This window comes from Trachinotus anak, unplaced genomic scaffold, assembly GCF_046630095.1.
Source record: "Trachinotus anak isolate AG129_WGS33_773 ecotype Australia unplaced genomic scaffold, CSIRO_AGI_Tana_v1 ptg000002l, whole genome shotgun sequence".
NCBI lineage: Eukaryota > Metazoa > Chordata > Actinopteri > Carangiformes > Carangidae > Trachinotus > Trachinotus anak.
In genome coordinates, this window is record NW_027273853.1 from 24748752 (window position 1) to 24766642 (window position 17891).

General features: G+C 41.2%; 1 protein-coding gene across 3 annotated transcripts in view; it reads left to right on the plus strand.

The window, feature by feature from the left end:
- hydin (HYDIN axonemal central pair apparatus protein) overlaps positions 1-17891 on the plus strand; it is a 69664-nt gene that overhangs the window by 47886 nt on the left and 3887 nt on the right. For all 3 annotated transcript variants that reach the window (XM_071457702.1, XM_071457716.1, XM_071457709.1), the window contains exons 48-85: positions 418-579; positions 932-1141; positions 1298-1504; positions 1807-2021; positions 2144-2326; positions 3176-3295; positions 3389-3548; positions 3622-3794; positions 4004-4202; positions 4320-4413; positions 4584-4677; positions 4818-4986; positions 5396-5478; positions 5762-5917; positions 6717-6822; positions 7189-7393; positions 8006-8238; positions 8345-8496; positions 8647-8842; positions 9040-9148; positions 9602-9841; positions 10050-10192; positions 10578-10805; positions 10900-11060; positions 11371-11465; positions 11611-11839; positions 12205-12405; positions 12493-12619; positions 13043-13208; positions 14015-14162; positions 14308-14515; positions 14626-14847; positions 15096-15265; positions 15416-15614; positions 16056-16208; positions 16329-16499; positions 16697-16806; positions 16994-17216. In XM_071457702.1, the coding sequence (XP_071313803.1) occupies positions 418-579; positions 932-1141; positions 1298-1504; positions 1807-2021; positions 2144-2326; positions 3176-3295; positions 3389-3548; positions 3622-3794; positions 4004-4202; positions 4320-4413; positions 4584-4677; positions 4818-4986; positions 5396-5478; positions 5762-5917; positions 6717-6822; positions 7189-7393; positions 8006-8238; positions 8345-8496; positions 8647-8842; positions 9040-9148; positions 9602-9841; positions 10050-10192; positions 10578-10805; positions 10900-11060; positions 11371-11465; positions 11611-11839; positions 12205-12405; positions 12493-12619; positions 13043-13208; positions 14015-14162; positions 14308-14515; positions 14626-14847; positions 15096-15265; positions 15416-15614; positions 16056-16208; positions 16329-16499; positions 16697-16806; positions 16994-17216 (6420 nt within the window). The remainder of the gene's footprint in view (positions 1-417; positions 580-931; positions 1142-1297; positions 1505-1806; positions 2022-2143; positions 2327-3175; positions 3296-3388; positions 3549-3621; positions 3795-4003; positions 4203-4319; positions 4414-4583; positions 4678-4817; positions 4987-5395; positions 5479-5761; positions 5918-6716; positions 6823-7188; positions 7394-8005; positions 8239-8344; positions 8497-8646; positions 8843-9039; positions 9149-9601; positions 9842-10049; positions 10193-10577; positions 10806-10899; positions 11061-11370; positions 11466-11610; positions 11840-12204; positions 12406-12492; positions 12620-13042; positions 13209-14014; positions 14163-14307; positions 14516-14625; positions 14848-15095; positions 15266-15415; positions 15615-16055; positions 16209-16328; positions 16500-16696; positions 16807-16993; positions 17217-17891) is intronic.

Here is a 17891-nt window from a genome sequence, read left to right on the forward strand (position 1 = left end):
TGGATCTTAAACATGCTGTGCCTGCAAGACGGCCTAAAATATCTCAGAACAGAAGTGATTTGCAGGAAGAGAGGGTGAAAATTCCTCAATCATGAATAGAGAGACTCATAGCTGGCAACAAACGGTGTTTGCAAGCTGTGATATCTGCCAATTATCTGTACTCTTACAGCTCTTGAATTGGCTGTTGTTCACAACCATTTAGTCTGCTTTGACAACATTTGAGAGATTGTCAGCCACAACAATTATTACAAATTTTAATGTTACCATAAAATACCTTTTTAGGTGTAACAGCAAAGAGTTAACAATCCACAGTTACATGTAATAAAGTTAAATGTCAGTTTTATAATCCCCACAACTTCACCTGTATTCCCTAATCTTCTCGCTGTTTTTCCAAACCACTTTTGCTCCCCTATCCAGTCCAGTGTGGATGAGCTGCAGTCTCAGTTCAGTGCATATGAGGAGAGCCAGGTGCAAGTGGAGCATGTCCTGCAGCACTGGGACCGGGCCCAGGGCTTGTTGCTGGTTGAGTGGAGTGGAGAAGCCCCACCAGTGTCAGAGGATGCCCCAACAGACAAACAGGTCAGTTTGCTGACGAAAATACAATATCAACCCATACCAGAGATGTGACTGATGATGACTATTTGTCTTTATCCTTCACTGTCTTATATTTTCAATAACATTTGAATTTGAACTTTTACTCCAAACCCATCAAAGTGGTTGCTTCCTACAATAGCAGCATAGTTTTAGTGGTACTGGAACAAATTTGCATACTCAGAGTGAAATTTGAACAGGTTAGAATTTACCATACTTACTAATTGTACTCAGCAAGAAATATGTTAATATATTACATTTGCTTAAATGACTAACAGACAAAAAGAAACATCAGTATTACACCTGCTGAATCCCATCAATCATCATGCTGTGTACACAGAGCCCTGTTGGCAAGAAGAGCAAGAAAGCCAATAGCAAGGCAGTGTCTCCAATGCCGAGTCAGATAGCAGCACCAGCTGACGCAGACAAGGATGGAGACAATGTGTCTCCACAGGACTTCATCCCTCATATTGTGCTGAATGTAAGAGAGAAAGACTATTCAAGTGCCACAGAGCTACTTAAAGACAGCACCCTGCCAACACTGGATGAGGTACAGCTGACACAGATTTTTCCTTTATTTGTTGTTAGTATAATTTTATGTATGTTTCCTCCAAAAATGTATTTTTTCATTAAGTTGGTTGGTTGGGTTTTCATTAATTTATCATAATTTCCTAATCTGTTTCCTTCTCTCCTTTGGTGTCCTTAGGTGTTGGATAATTTGGGGCTGGGACCCAGCGGCCCACCCATCCCTCCTCCTGTCACCTTCTCCATTGTTCCTTTCCCCAAAAACAGGGAGAAATCTATCAGTCAACTCACCTGTGACTGTTTCACCTTCCTGGTTCCTTCAGGGCAGGACGAACAAGGTGAAGAGAAGAAAGAGTCAGAGGAAGATCTACAAGCATCGGTTGTAAAGGTAACGGTAATTTCACCAAATGACTATAGATTTAAACAGATGGATACATATACACAGAATGCAAACATTGTTTTGTCGCAGGAAGCAGCAGGAGTTACAGGAAATGTGGTCTTTATTTGAAGAATAATTAGCACAAACTATTTAGCTACCATGAATAAAAAAACCTTCCACTCATGATGACCATATAGCTTTATGATTCCACATTCTAATAATTAATAAATCAAAAGTTCAAATTGATTTCAACATTAAAATTTTAAAATTAGAATGGTGTTTGTGTATGTGTGTGTTGGTGCGCACTAAAGGAAGAGGCAGTGGCAACAGCATCTAAAAGCCGCAGCCGGGGCAGCATTAAGGATAAAAAGAGCAAAGAGAGTCAGAGGAGCAAGACACGAGCGTCAGCCAGGACAAAAGCAAAGGGCTCGGAGCAGCCTCGCTCTACTGCACACGTCTCCACCAGGTCTGACTGCACTGAACAAGACCAACACCAAGGAACCTTAGAGCTGAAACGTAATCAGAGGTAAACACACACAACTCATTTTAAAGGACACACTGTGGGTTTTCTTGCTTCATTGTTGTCGTAACTTATTGTGTTTGTATGCATGTGTGTGTGTGTGTGTGTGTGTGTGTATTTGCTTGCAGCCTGACAACATTTCGCTGGGTTGTACCAGCCAATGGTGAAGTGGTTCTGAAGATATGGTTCTACTCAGACTCCCCGGGGAAGTTTGAACAGACCTTCAAATTTGAGCTACTGGGGACCCAGAGACACTACCAGCTACTCTGCAGAGGAACTTGCACATATCCCTCCATCTGCAAAAACTACATGTCAGTCAGCATTGTGTACTAAAGTAGTACAGTATTATAACTGGTGAATATGAGGTAAAAAGGGGTTTAACAGATACAAATACATGACAGTCACAGACAGTCACACTGTCCAGATAGCAGTCTGCTACACCGGTGGTTCTCAACCTTTTTCCCCTCAAGGGCCCCTAAACTGACATAAATTAGACCCCCATGTCATAAAATTTGTCCTATGGTCTCTCATCTGATAAGATTTTTGCTTTTAGATGTTTTATTGTTTGAAACCCATGAACAAAATAGTCATACATTCTGTCACTGTGTTAGTTATGGATGGAATTATAGTAAAAATAAATTATTCCCCTTTTTGACCCCACTTTGAGAACCACTGTGCTACACAACACAAGAACCACAGACTCTGAACAATAACTCACATTAGCTTTCCTGCTATAGTCTCCTTCTTATCTACATAACAAACATGTATACACGTCATGTCCTGCACCTTACCTCGTTTAATCAGTTTGTAGGTTAGATAGCTGATTAGCTGCCCAGCTGCAGCACATGAAACAGCATTTTTATGCACCTGCAAAAATAACTTTGCTGTAGCCCTTACTCTTGAATACCACTGCTAACAAAACACTGTCTGCACATGGGTTGTAGCTACAGCGAGTTTTTTTATTTATTTATTTTATTTTATTTAACCTTGTAAAAGAAAATCCATGATCTCAATGGGACAACATTGAGATCATGGATTTTCTTTTCAATTATAAAAACTTGATAATGTATCAAAACACACAACAATGAACTGATTTTGACTGCAAAAATGGATGACTACATGTGATTTCTGTTGGACTTAAAGTTATGTTGTTTCCACAGGACTTTTTTTGCTCTTAGTAAAAAGGTGCCACAAATGGAAGATGGGCTCCAGAAGACTTACGTAGTCAAACCTGGTTACTTTGAATTTGGACCACTACTATGTAGCAAGACCAGAGACAGGTGAGAGACAGAGGGACGGCAGTGAAAGGCTTAGTGTGTTTGTATCATTCTTTGACTTTATATTTACAGTTTGACATATCTGTGTTTATGTAGATACAAGGAAAATAGGTACCCAGAGAACGCACAGAGATTGGTGATTCATAACAAATCAGAGCTGGAGGCTGAGGTTCAGTTCCATTTCCAGCATGACACACAGGCCACCACATATCTGCTGGACCCCCCAGCCATGACTCTGAAACCAGACCAGAAACAGGTAGAATAGCACTGTCCGACATTGTCCATTGAATAAATACAGATGACTGTAATAACACAACATGTCCTGCTAGGAGTTGACAGTGTGGGCCTACCCAACAAAAGTGGGACAAATGAAAGACAGTGTAGTGTGCTGTATCAAGGACAATCCAGAGCCTGTCCTCGTCAACCTCTCCTGCTGGGGCGTTCGGCCAGAGTTGGAGCTGGAAAGCAAGCATTTGCCTTTTGACAGGATTTTGTTGCACAGGTACCAAAAATTGGAATAGTAATTCTGGAAAGACAAATTTTGGAGTATTTTTTGACAGTAGTTTGACAGGTGCTTTTCGTGTATAAAGAAAGAAGAAGGAGCATGATAAAATCAAAATAACGTACATAAGTTACAATCTTTTTAAATTCTTGTATGAATTAAACGCATTTCTCTGATGAACCTTCCCCCTATTTCATCCGTCTCTCTAGGCGAGACAGCCGTAGTGTGATGCTACATAATAAGACAGCTCTGCCTGTATCCTGGAGACTGCAGGGTGTGCATGAGTTGGGTGATGAGTTCAGTGTGCCACAGGATCAAGGCATCATCTCACCTAACTCCTCTTTTGCCCTGAGCTTACACTTTAGGGCCAGGAGGCCACTTCACATCAAGAAGATCTTACGTCTAGAGGTGAGATATGTGTATAGGAACACATAAGAATGTGGAAAACTGCATCAGATAGAAATGATCAGTATTTCACCATCTGTTTATGTGTATGATCAGTATAGGTTGTGTGTTTTGCTTCAGGTGTCCGATGTGGAGAAGATACTTGGCATTGTACACACTGAAAACATACAGGTCACAGCTGAAGCCTATGATATAGCTCTGGACATCTCACCAGGTAGAAACTGCAACAGCCCACATTCTATTACGGCACATGTTCTTGACTGAGATTTTACCCAGCATCCTCTTGTTGTAAGGTGACAGTGTTTATCATTGAGTGACTACACTGCTGCCCTGATGTCATAATAATAAAAAACAATATATTCTTTACTCTTGTTTCTTTGGCAGATGGCTGTCTGGACTTTGGAACCATTAGAGTCTTTGAAGAGACCAAACTGTCTCTCAGGTTGAAAAACCAAGGAAAGTATGAAATAGCCTACAAGTGAGTATACCACAGTATTCAAGTGTGAATAAGCTGCATAAGGAATGGCTTGCATTTCAGTTTTTAGTCTGAGATCCAAATGAAGTGAACTTTATTTCATTGTGGGACTGTTTCCATTTTTATTTCTCTCTTCTCACAAGGTTTAAGTTTGAGAGGACAGACCCAACTTGGCCAAACCTAGAATCCATTCTCACTGTGTCCCCCCAGCGTGGTACTTTAATACCCCATGAGAAGCCCACAACAGTGCAGATCCTCTGCAAAACCAATGATGAAGTCTTGATCAAAGAGCAACCTGTCCTGTCTTGCCAGGTCTGAACCACACACCAGTCTTAATGATCACAGAGCTGGAAGTTTAACTAAATACTGAATTCATAGTGGAATGCAAAAGGATTTTCTCACCTTATTAGTACATTTTTGGTTGCAGAACTTTTTGGTTGCTTTATGAAAAAAGGACTATGCCTTCCACCGTGACATTCTCTGGTTAGAAGAAAGCAGTTTTAGTTTAATAAACATCAAATATAGAAGCAAGAAGCTCCTAAAGTTCTGTTTCATTGGGACTGTAGAGACATTGCTTTGTCAGGTTCCTCACTATTTGATATTTATTTCAAGATTTCAAGTTTTTGATTAGCTCAGTCAGTCCTAAGTCAAAACTTTGATGGAACTCAATGAAGTGATGGAAAGATGAGACTAACTGACTATCTGAACTTCTCTTCTGCAGGTGATTGAACCTAACATTGGGAAAGGAGGTGAAACCATAGCCATCTTAGCCATTAAGGTTTCAGTAGAGTCTGTCTTCACCAGGTTAAAGCTTGATTCATACTATCATCTTCCACGTGATATATATTAATGATTAAGAGACAATATTACAGTCACTTCTGACTTAGATTGTGTTTCAGCATTTCGTTTGGATTCTGTTAAATTATTGTTGTTAGAACATGCTTTGCTTCACAGAATTGCTCAATATATATATATCACTTACCAGCTCATCACAATCTGCAAGATTCATTATTTTGATTAAAGGATGCAGTTCTGAGATTCACCCTATGCACAAATTGTGATACATTTCTTTTTGGTCCATCTTTAGGTACAAGATCATACCAGCATGTGATATCAACTTCGGTCCACTGGTCTACGGCTGCAAGAAAAGCCAGAGCTTCACTATTGAGAACAATGGAGTCTTTGAGACCCGTTTCAGCATTTGCCGTATGATCACAGACCCTGCTCTCCTGGGGAGGCCAGGGTAGGAGAACAAAACACACACACACACACACACACACACACACACACACACAAACATACAGTGCACACAGACGCACAAGGGCTAACATTGGAATTGCATTTTTTTCAAAATGTGATTTAAAACTGACAAAGTTGCTGTACAGCTCAGGTGCTCTTGGTTTGATGATGAGATACTGTACATGCTGAGCCATGTCTGCTGCCATCTGTGACAAATCCAATATGAAAATATAATAAACCCAACAAATCAAGTTTCAGTGAAGCATCGTTGTGTTGCCAATCCTAGGAGGCACATGTTGTTTACATGATGAAGTTCTGTGATGTGAAAGTGAACAAATTAAAAGCTAAACTAAAAATGAAAATGATGAAAATTGCCAATTTATATCACTTAAGTCTGTGTAATTAGTTTTTGTCTGTGAACAACATTAGAACCATTAATGTGATGGTGTAGGCTTCACAGTGAACAGTCTTACTGAGAAGGAAAGGGTAATAAAAAACTAATGTGTCTTTTGTGGGCGGTTGCTGGATTCAGTGTCATTTTAAAAATAAGGAAATATCTTATTATGGTTCATTACATGCAGTACAGTGTTACAGTTTAATAAATAATCTTGTTTTTAAATTACTATTAAGCATAAAAAATAAAATACAATATATTGCATACACAAATGGAACAATATGCATTGTGGGTTCAAAGATTTACTGAGCACAATAACAAACCATAGACACAAGTTAGTTAATTGTCAAAATCAGTTTTTGTGAAGATTGTGCAGATTGTGGTTTGTGTCACCGTGTCTTGGTCTTAGGGTTTCAGGTAAGAAGATCCCTCAAGAGAGCCATTCAGGGAGGCCCACTGGTGCAGGTAGCAAAGTGAGACGAGAGTCCTTCCAGAAAGACATTAATATTATACAGGTGAGAGACTGCTACTCACTGTCACTAAAGCAGGAGTGTTTTGTGTCTAAGTGTAAAACCTCTTAGAGTTTGTGCAAAGTGAATCTTATTTTGCATCAGAAGAAACATGTAATTTGAATGAAGTTAAACTTTGTTTGTGTTTCTACTAATTTCCTCAAACAAACGTCTGTTTTATTTGGAACCGTTTTAATGAAGAAGTAGTCTAAGAATCAGTTGACAATTAAGTCTGTGGATTTTGTTTGTATTGTATCTTACTTCATGCTTCTAACTAATTAACACTTGAGGCCCTATGAAACTATGATAAACACTCCCTCACCCTCTCCCCATTTCTGACTCCTATTTTCATCTGTACCTCTCCTTCCTTAGAATCGTCTCACCATGGGGGTCTTCTCAGTGTCTCCCTGCACTGGTAGCCTGCAGCCAGGGTGTCAGCAGGTGGTGACAGTTGACTGTGTAGCTGAACAGCTGGGCAACTGGAACCAGGGTTTGATCATTGACATCAGTGACCGTGACCCCTCAGACCAGCCTGAGGGCATACCATACAGACTGCTGTCTGAGGTCTGCAAGCCAGGTAGGAACTGTATGATCTTATCCCGCCTTAATTGATTGATTAAAGGGGCTATTTGTATGTTTTCTGTGCTGCTGAATGTGGTTTCTTGTTGGTGATGAAGCTTCTGCCATTGTTGCGTTTACAACACAAGAGGTTATAATACGCCCTCTGAGCAGGCCTGCATTTTCAGGGCAGATTGGAGGCTACAATGAGTCGCAATTGGAAAGTGACAGGACAGGCTAGCTGTTTAGCATGCTAACTTCAGTAGAAGAAAAGATGTGATAGGCCAGAGTTAACATTGGTGTTGCTTTCCACCACTGGAGACATCTCTCAGCAAGTAGAGGAATGAAGTTTCATGCTGAACTCACAATGTTTCTTCTAGACTGATACATAAACACTGGCTATGATGCAATAGCAAAACTTACAAATAGCTCCTTTAACTGGACCAAAGTTGTGGCTTGCTTCCTGATGGCTCAATGTTATACATATAGGTTTATTCTAAAATCACTGATACCAGTTGCTGTGTAAACATTTGCAGGGTATACAAAGTAAAGGACAAAACATTCTGATTGAGTCTTTACTCACTTCTGGCTGCTATTTCTTTTGACTAAGTTTGACTCTTTTGTGTCTCAGGCATAGTGTTAGACACGGCCTCCATCTTTGAAGAGCATCACATGTGCCACAACAGCAGACAGCTCTCGTCTGAGCAATTTTGTAATGCTGAAGGCATTTATGTCCTGGATGAGAACAAGTTTATCTTCAGCAAAGTCCTGGTCAAACAAACAGCCCAGGCTCGCTTCAAACTCACCAACAACAGCAAGGTTCCCTGTGTACTCAGCTTGGCCATCAAATACGGTGGCGCTAAGGTAAGGGATAAGCTTTGTGGGGTAGATAGATGGATGAATCTATAGTTAGTGTAACTATTGCTGATTATTGTACAGCAGGTAAAATATATCCTGTATTTCCTTGCAGTCGTCACGTAACATGGAGGTTTTTGATTTGCCTGATGCAACACTAAGCATTCCCAGCCAGTCACACTCGTTTGCTGTGGTCACCTTCACACCACAGACAATGCAGCAATACAATGCTGTGTTTGAGGCCACACTGGAGGGAAGCAGCAGCAGGTATATGAGTGCATGACTGTTGATGCTACTTTGGTGTTCGCTTTGCTGTTTGTTTGTCTTTTTATTTCTACTGCTACAATGAGAAAGGCACCACCTCTTGTTTTTCTTGCTGCCCACTGCTAACCCTTCTCTTTCCTCTGGTGGATCCAGAATGACACCCACATTTAAGACCAAGATGCTGGAGTTTGACATAATGGGAGAGGGCAATCTGCCCAGTGTGTGTGTGGTGTGTCCAGCTCTGAGGAACAGCAGAGGAAGCCCAGTGTTGCAATTCAGACGGGTATTGGTAGGGCGGAGACATACCCTGCCCCTGGTGTTGCTGAATGACGGAAATGTCCCAGCTCAGGTGAGACACATTACTCTGTCCTTTTATGTTATTATTGATCTGGACCATTGCAAAACTATTTTTCCAAAAATGTCTTTTAGTAACGTTAGATAGTTACTTACTTTAATTACAAGAAAACCAAATTTTCCTCTATTTACAATGCCCAATGTTTACTAGGGGGAACTGGGAGTAAAGGTTTTTGTGGATCTATTGTGTAGGTCCAGATTGACATGCTGGATAAACATGGTGTGTTCACCCTCAAAGCTGATCCTGGCAACACTAGTTGCTCCATCCACTCGACACAGCTGGAGGACACCAATGACTCAGGTACAACCCAAACCCATAAAACTGCAGTATAATCTGTCTACAGTAAAATGCATCTAATCTTTGCTGTGATAATTAATAGTTAAGCTTATGTGATTTAACAACAATGGCATTTCCTAGTGTGGCTGTGATTATGATTGGCATGATTCCAAAACCATAACTGACAGTATAACTCGGCATGTAACTCTTGATTATTTCAGCTGCTATTAAGCTGTAAGGTTTTGTGTAACTTCTGTCATTTGTCACAATTTGATGGTAATTAATAAACAACTGGTGCATGTAAGAAAAATCACATTTACAAAAGGCTGCAGAAATGAATTTCTGTTTTTACTGAAAAACATCTTTAAAATTGCCAGTGATACTGTTGTTTTTGACTAAAAGTCAATAATTTTATGGGCTCAACATTGGCTGCTCTCCTATGTTAGAGACAGTCATCCCCTTTTTCTTCTTCCACAGAGCATCAGTTGGTGCACAGAGCCATTCTGAGGCTGGATGTAAATGAACAGGTGAAGCTTGAGGTCAGTTTTTGCTCTAACAAGGCCCTGAGTGTCAAGGCAAAGATGACCCTGCAGGTGGAGCACAACCAGTACAGCACTACCTTAATACAACTGACTGGAGAGACCTACAAGGAAATCCTCTCTCTTGACAACATCAGCAGGTCGTCCGAGGAGATGGACGTGGAAGATGAGGACAGTGGTAAGGGAGGAAAGGAGGGCAGGAGAGTAGAGACGGAGAAACAAATCATGGGAATAGAGAGAAAGAGGGGAAAAGTAGGTATATTAATCAAAAGTAAAGGCTGATCCCTGATTGTACACATAGAAATGCTGTAAATGTAGTGATTTGCTAACATGGAAGCTTGTTTCTTAGTCTGGGTTCATCAACAAGGTCTATTTCTGTCTCTCAGGTAATCATGAGGTGCTGGATTTTGGTGACTGCCAGGTAGATTGTCCTTACCAAGAGAGTTTCACCTTGACCAACCACAGCAGCAGCCAGGTGGTGAGGTTTGAGTGGCCTCCTGCAGGACCGTATATCTTCTTTTCACCACAGGTACAGCACTGAAGGAAGGAATGGAGGTGTGGCTGTGGAACAGGGGCAGGTTTGGTGCGGTACAGATTCAAAGAAGGGAGGCACATTTGTAAAATGAGTGAAAATGTGTTATGGATAAAATTTAAAGCCCCAGCTCTTGGCATTAGAATACTGTAGATTATTAATAGCTACATTATTCATTCTCAATGAATAAATGCAAAATAAATAACTTTAAATGTATAAATATGAAATACACACCAAATAGCTTACAGCCACAGTCAGGTGATGGAACATTGGGCCTTTGCCACCCCTCTGGCTTTGCCTCTGCTGTGGAGTCAAACAACAGTACAAAGTAACATATCTATTAATGTACCCTTCCCTCTTTTTGATGTGCTTTTTGTTACAGGTGGGACACCTTCATGCCGGTTGCTCCAAGGAAGTGACTGTCACCTTTAGCTCCAATCAGCCAGTGACTTTGAAGAGCCAGCCAATGAAATGCAAGGTTTGTCAGGTGGAGTTCCAGCAGCCGCTAGAGCAGGTGGTCGACTGGGACGATCGACAGAGGACAGTCCAGTGGCTGAGTGCCTCAAAGCAGGCTCCAGGAACACAACCACAGCAACCTGTGAAGAACAAGGTACACATGAAGTTAATGACTGTAAGGTTAAAGAGATGTTGAAGAGAGTTACCAGGTCACAATTATAGTTGAGCATTCATGTATGTGCCTGCAGGTAATAAAGACAGATCCTGAGCCCTGCTGCTCTGTGGTCGAGGGCTCGCAGTGGGAGTTGGAATTGCGTATCAGTGCGGTTTGTGACTATGTGAAGTTCACCTGCAACTCAAACACCATCCACTTCAAAGACACCATGCTTTACCAGACCAGACTCCACCAGTAAGTCATACACTGTGTACAGTTGTTTCATCAAAGTAAATATAACAATAGTGACTCAGCCAATGAACATGCAAAAAGATCCTTAATTTAAACTTACAAATCCTGATATTAAAGTTGACTGAAACACTGATAATCAAAACGATAATCAAACACTGGCCATGAAAATGACGGTGTGTGTGTGTGTGTGTGTGTGTGTGTGTGTTTGTGTGTGTGTGTGTGTGTGTGTGTGTGTGTGTGTGTGTGTGTGTGTGTGTGTGTGTGTGTGTTTGTGTGTGTGTGTGTTTGTGTGTGTATGTGTGTATGTGTGTAGACTGCAGATAGTGAATCAGGGAAGTGTCAAACTGGAATTCTCCTGGCAGGTCCTCATGGATCCAAGCAGTAACACTGTCAACAATGACCACGGAGGTATTACAGTAATATTCTATATAAGTTTACTTGTCAGCATTTGACAAACGTGAATTTATCATACCTATTCACATTTGAGTACTTTTAAAAATGTAGGATGACACTGTGTAAATGTTGAAATGTGGTCATGTGTTGTTTTTAACAGATGAGGCCTCCATTTCTCGACCTAGCAGCAGGTCAGCAGGAGCACTGACTGGAGCTCGTCCTGCCAGCGCTCTGGCCAGCGTGATGACACTTCTGATGCGGAGTCCTGAGCTGCCACCCTTCAGTGTTGAGCCCAGCATAGGGACCATAGAGCCTAGTTCCATGCAGAACTTCAACTTTCGCTTTTCACCTCTGGAAGTGGCCCAGTTTCAGGCCAGGCTGGTCTGCAGGTAAATACTATGACAGTGATATAGTAACTGGTAACAAGGCATCTTAAAATTTGCTGTTAATCTAAGACAATTTCCAGAATTACAAAAAGCTTTGAGTTTCATCTTGTGCATAAGTTGCACTTGTTCTGACCCAGGTAAACATCAACACTGGTTCAACTTAATTGTAACTTTAATCCAAAAAGTAAATTAACGTGGTTAGGGGTACAAAATATACTACAACACACCACAGCCTAATACATAAAAAATACCTTCATCAAGATGGAAATGCTATAAAGGACAGGATGATTGTAAGGAAGATAACAGATGTCTTCACAAGACTAATGACATAGATGCTTAGTTGTGTTTTATGTGTACATTTCTTTCAGTATCCCCAACTTGCAGGAGGGGGACCAGGCTCCCTGTATCTCGGTGTGTGGCCGCAGCCTGCTGCCCCACTGCCACTTTGACCTTGAGGACTCAGACTACATCAGTGGAAACCAACGCAACCCTGAATTCAGGGACCTTCTTGACCCTAACACCAGGGTCATAGAGTTCAACGCTCTTGGCTTCTCCGTGCCATCAACAAGGTAACAGACAGAGAGAAAAAGATGAGAGTTTTTACCTCCATTAGAGTAGGCCCTAAAACTTTGAGGTTATGTGTGTTGACTCCCCAGACGGTTTATTGTGCTGAACCCAACCAGTAAACCCTACTCATTCAAGTGGAAGTGTGAAGGCGCAGGTGGCAGCCCATTTCACTGTCTCACCCCATGTGGTACCATCCAGCCTGGGAAGAAAGTGGAGGTAAGGATGGAGACACACAACAGTCTTAATCTGTATAAGAGTTGAGGTATCTAATAACATCTCTCCTTCATTTTCTTACAGTATGCCCTGTTATTCACCTCATCTCATTCTCTCTTCTTATTTTAAATATTTGATCTTCATTTCATTACTGTTTCAGTGACCCCATATCCTCATGTCCCACTTTATCACAACTAATCTAATCTTAACTCTATCTTTCCTTCCATTTAACCCAATCCCATTTTAATTTCATCCCATTTTATCTATTTTTAGCTCATGGTGATTTCCTCATCATCATCCTTGTATATTGCATGTCCTGCCTTTTTTAGCCATTTCTAATCCTCTGGTCTGTGTGCGTGTGTGTGTGTTTGTGTGTGTGTGTGTGTGTGTGTGTGTGTGTGTGTGTGTGTGTGTGTGCATGTGCAGATGTGTTTTGAGTACAGAGCTGAGCAGCTGGATGTGGTGGAGTCATTCTGGAGCTTTGTGATTGAGACGCTGTCACTGTCTGTTCCCTTCCTGTGTGTGGGGAACACCAGAGAACCACTTGTCTATCTCAACAAACCTCACCTTGACTTGGGAGAACTGCTTGTTGGTATGTTAGGTTCATCAACACACCTCTTTTTAATTGCACCACATATTAAACACAAAGTTATGCACTCCCTGAGTATTTCGTTGTTTTACTACTGAGGTGAGGAGACTTTGTGAATTTTGGTTGTTAACTCTGATTGTGGTCATTACTAACTAATAAGAATATGAATGTCTCCCCTGACAATGTGTCTAATTCTGGCCCTCCAACAAAAATATTTGCCCCCCTGACAAAAGCTGAAGTTTTGCATTGCATATCAAAAACATACTGTAGATAACAATGTAGATACAAGGCTCATGTAAATCCAATTAAATTAGACCTTGTAAACATCTAATACTGAGAGGTATGCAGACTGCAGCTGCTGTGCCAGGCTCATTTCGTGGAGCTGAAACAAAGTTAATTTTACCAGATGAATACCAGAGGAACAATATAATCCACTTAATTAGAATTAAACAAGAACCATGAGAAATCATACACAATTTTCAAATTTCCAATTCCATATGGTAAGTCTGCTGAACATAATAATGGAATAATGGCTACTGCACAGTGCAGTACATGCATTCATGTATATGAATAATTTTTTGACAAATGATTCTGAACTTGCTTTAAGCAGCTGCAACTATGTTGGCCCTCACTTCATAATGGGAAAAATTAGATATGCACGTGAATGAATTCCTAAAGCATGTTTATGCATCAATTTTAATCTTTAATAAATTAAAATAAATAGCCTAGGGAATACTCTGAATGCAGCAGAAATGTTTGTGTGTGTGTGTGTGATCTTCATTTGCATGTGTGTGTATCTGCATGTGCAGGTCGTAAAGTGCAGCAGACAGTCGATCTGGTGAATGGAGAGGAGGAGCCTTTTCACTTCTCAGTCCTGCAGTCATCTCTCCTCTGTGAAGACCAACAGTCCAGCCTCATTTTGCAGCCCATGAGTGGCACAGTGTCACCTAAAGACAGGTTAATGACACTTAAACATACAAATATGAAGTCTTTCATTCAAAAACAATGCAAATCAGTTTTCAGGTTTAAAAGTGTGTGTGGTGGCACCATTCTCCCTCTAATAAGCATATTGTAGGTAATTGTTGTGAACTCTTTGGTGCAGGTTGCCATTATCAGTATCCTTCACACCTTGCCGGGAGGGCTATGTGAGCTTCAGGTTGGTTCTGAGGGTGAAGAGGAAGTCAGAGCCTCTCACACTCACTGTGAAGGCCGACTGTTTCGCCATGAGCACTTCAGTTCAAGTTTCGAATCCAGATGGAGGCCTCCGAGAGATCAACCCTAACCACCAAGAGACTCTGGACTTTGGAAAGGTCAGCACACTTTCTCATCACAGACACGAATACTCACATGCACGATCGCAGGTCTTTATGTGTTAAGTTTAAACATGACAATCACCTTTGTTCCTGTACACTATTCATAGGTGGGGATTTCAGAGCAATACACCTTTAATCTTCTGGTGTCCAACCTGGCAAGATTCAGCCTGGAAGTGAATTTTGACTTAACAGGGCCCAGTGAGCTGCTGAAACACTTGGAGGCAACACCACAAAATGCTACGATTGAGGTTGGGAAGCAACTGCAATCGTCACTCTTCTTTTGCCCCCAGAGCAATTGTAACCTCCGCGATGTCAGACTGCGTATCAAGGTGAGATGATCACCTAGATAAAGTTTTCTGAAGCATTTTACAGATGTATCTGCGGTTCTAGAAGCAAATACCAAGTCCAACATCATGATATCACAAGACTTTTACTTTATCATCTTTAAATCTTAAAATCCAATCAACAACTGCATCTTTCAAAAATGTTTGATATTAAAAAGGATAGCATCAATTTAAGCTGATATTCATCAGTCCTAAGTCTCTCTTGTATTTTTTCTCGTCTTATATCTCATCAGGTAAAGCATGGGCCAACATTTACCTTTACCATTAAAGGCAGGGCTGTAGCACCAAGCCTAGAATTCTCCTTCACCAAATTCAACTTTGGAAAGTGCTTCCTGTACTGTCCTGGCATGGTGCCAGCCTCCCAGACTCTCGTGATCAGCAACAAAGGCGAACAGGACATCAGGTAATTACGTGTGTTTGTCCGTCTGTTTGTCTCCATGTGTTAAGACCAAGGTGTTTTCTACATAAAAAATTGATTTATTCTACTCAGTATGTGAGTAGGAAACCTACTCTGATTTGAAAACATCCTGTGCTTCCACTTCTTCTTCCTCAGTGTCCAGTGCCAGTTCAAGAACACCTCTTATCTGGAGATAGACTTCCAGTCAGAGGTTTTGTCCCCTGGTGCTGTGATGGAGGTACCAGTCACCTTCTATCCCCGTGAGGCATGTCAGTACCATGAAAAGCTCACCTTCATCCTAAACAGCTGCATCACGAAACAGGTGGACATACTCGGGCAAGGCATTGAGATGAAGGTGAGAAAGACCAGTGTGTGTACTGCATCTATCCCTCCCCACTGTATATAGATATACAGAGATATAGATATAGAGTTTGGGATGCAAAAAAAATATATATTTCAGGAATACAGCCTCCAGCTGTTGTAGATGAAATACCTGTTTCCTAGAAAGAGATCTAGAAAACTGGATCTACGTAACATTTGTACTTGTGTCTGAATACCTGCAATATAAGAAGAAAATCAAGCCAAATAATCGCTTTGGTGATAACAGTTTTTCAAAAGCCTCTGTCCTGCAGGAGCAAGACTGCCCTCTCATTTATTCATTGGTTAAGTGTCCCATACTCCCTGCTTCAATTTGATTCCACGGATCCTGTCCATTCTCCATTCTTCCTCATAATCTATAAAATCTGAGGTATTCACTGCAGTCTAATTATCCTGTATCTGTATTATTTTGTCCCAGCTGGAATTGGAGGATCTGAGGCAGAGAAAGGTGAAACTAGGATCTCTGATGGTGGGTCAGACAGTAAAAAAGCAAGTGGTTCTGGTCAACCGCAGCCCTTTGGAGCTTTCCTTTACCCTGCTTCTCAACGCATACACACCACTGGACCCAATGGTAGGAAACACACACACACTGATAATTAGAGGTTCACATACAGGCAACACTTCTAACACTCATTGTCTGTTGTTTCCTCTGCTCTCCTCCCCTCCTCTTTATTTCACTTTACTTCTTCAGGATCTGTCCGTCAGTCCAGCAGGTGAGCTGAAACTGAAAGGCAATGGTGGTTCTTGTAATGTTACGATCCAGTTCTCACCTCGTCAGCACACACGTCCCTTCAAGGCTGAGCTGCAGGCGGAGTTTGCAGGCCTGTTACACCCCCTGCTGACCATCCAGGGCTGCTGTCAGGTAGCCTGTGAACTAAATTCCCTGCTGTTTTTTAAGGCTGGTGCTAATGATGCATGTATTTGCTTGCCTTGACAAGCACTAAATTCTATTCTGAAGTAAGTTTATCTGTATCGCAACTTTTTATATGGTCTGATAACAATGAATGTTTAAATTTATATTTGGATGAATTCGTGTTAAGAATGTAAATACACTGTCAGGGTGTGGAGGTCCAGCTGGACCAGGACCACCTGGCTTTTGGAGCTGTAGTTCAGCGCTGCCAGGCCAGGAAGAGGATTGTCATGATGAACACCGGAGACATTGGTGCCAGGTGAGGTTAGATACTACACAGCTCACCTGTATTATCCAATGTGATACTTTTCTGTTTATCTGTCTCAAAGCTAAAAACTCACACAGATTCTTGAGGAAACACACGCACATTGAAGCAGACATACACATCCATTTTCACACAGGTACACAATATCGTTTTATTACAATCTTGACTACTTTGTAAACAGGTTCCACTGGAAAACTGAGAATTTTCCTCCGGAGCTGTCCATCTCTCCGGCTAAAGGCTACATCTGTCCAGGCACAGAGGTTCCTTTTGATGTGACCTTTGCCCCTGAGGAACTGAGTAATGACACAAGATATGAGAACCTGTCTTGCTTTGTCGAGAGCTCCTCCTCACCCGTCACCCTCACTGTGACAGGGTCTTGCATTGAAGCCTCCACTAGCAAAGAGGTAAGACTGATGCACTTTTATTTTTGTTCAGATACACAGTGTGGAGTAGTGAATTAAAAAAAAAATCTACAATATATCATGTGAAATTTACCAATTTGGGGTTTTGTATGTGATGAATAGTAACAGTAGGGGAAATTAGGCATCACAAAATTACTGTATAAGATCTGGATTTTCCAAAATTGCACTGAATTACAGGGTAACACAGCAGCTGCAAGGCAAAACAAGGTGACCTACATATTTTGATTTTTTAAATGGTAATAATACATTAAGTGATATGTATAGTATGTGCTACAGCATTAACAGTTAGAGCGTGTATGCTTTTCTTTGACTCTTTGTACAAAAGAAAAGGTGGCAGGTATTTCAGGGTGACAGGAATTATACATCCTGCTCTTCAAACAAAACATTGGGTTTATTTTTCCATCCCAATTACAGTAATATAACACTTTAAAGTTGACGCTACCAGGGCCTGGGATGCTCCACTTTATCCAACCCTGAACCACAATCTCCTGACAAAATGTGCACGCTGCCTCACATAGGGACAAGTGGTTTTTATTAACCAACTGTATGATTCATCACATTTTATTTATATGCAGCACATATTACTCAGCAGTTTAACTAACCCAGAACAAGACAAGAGGGTGATGACAGATTTAAAGGTCACTGGAAATGTGGAAA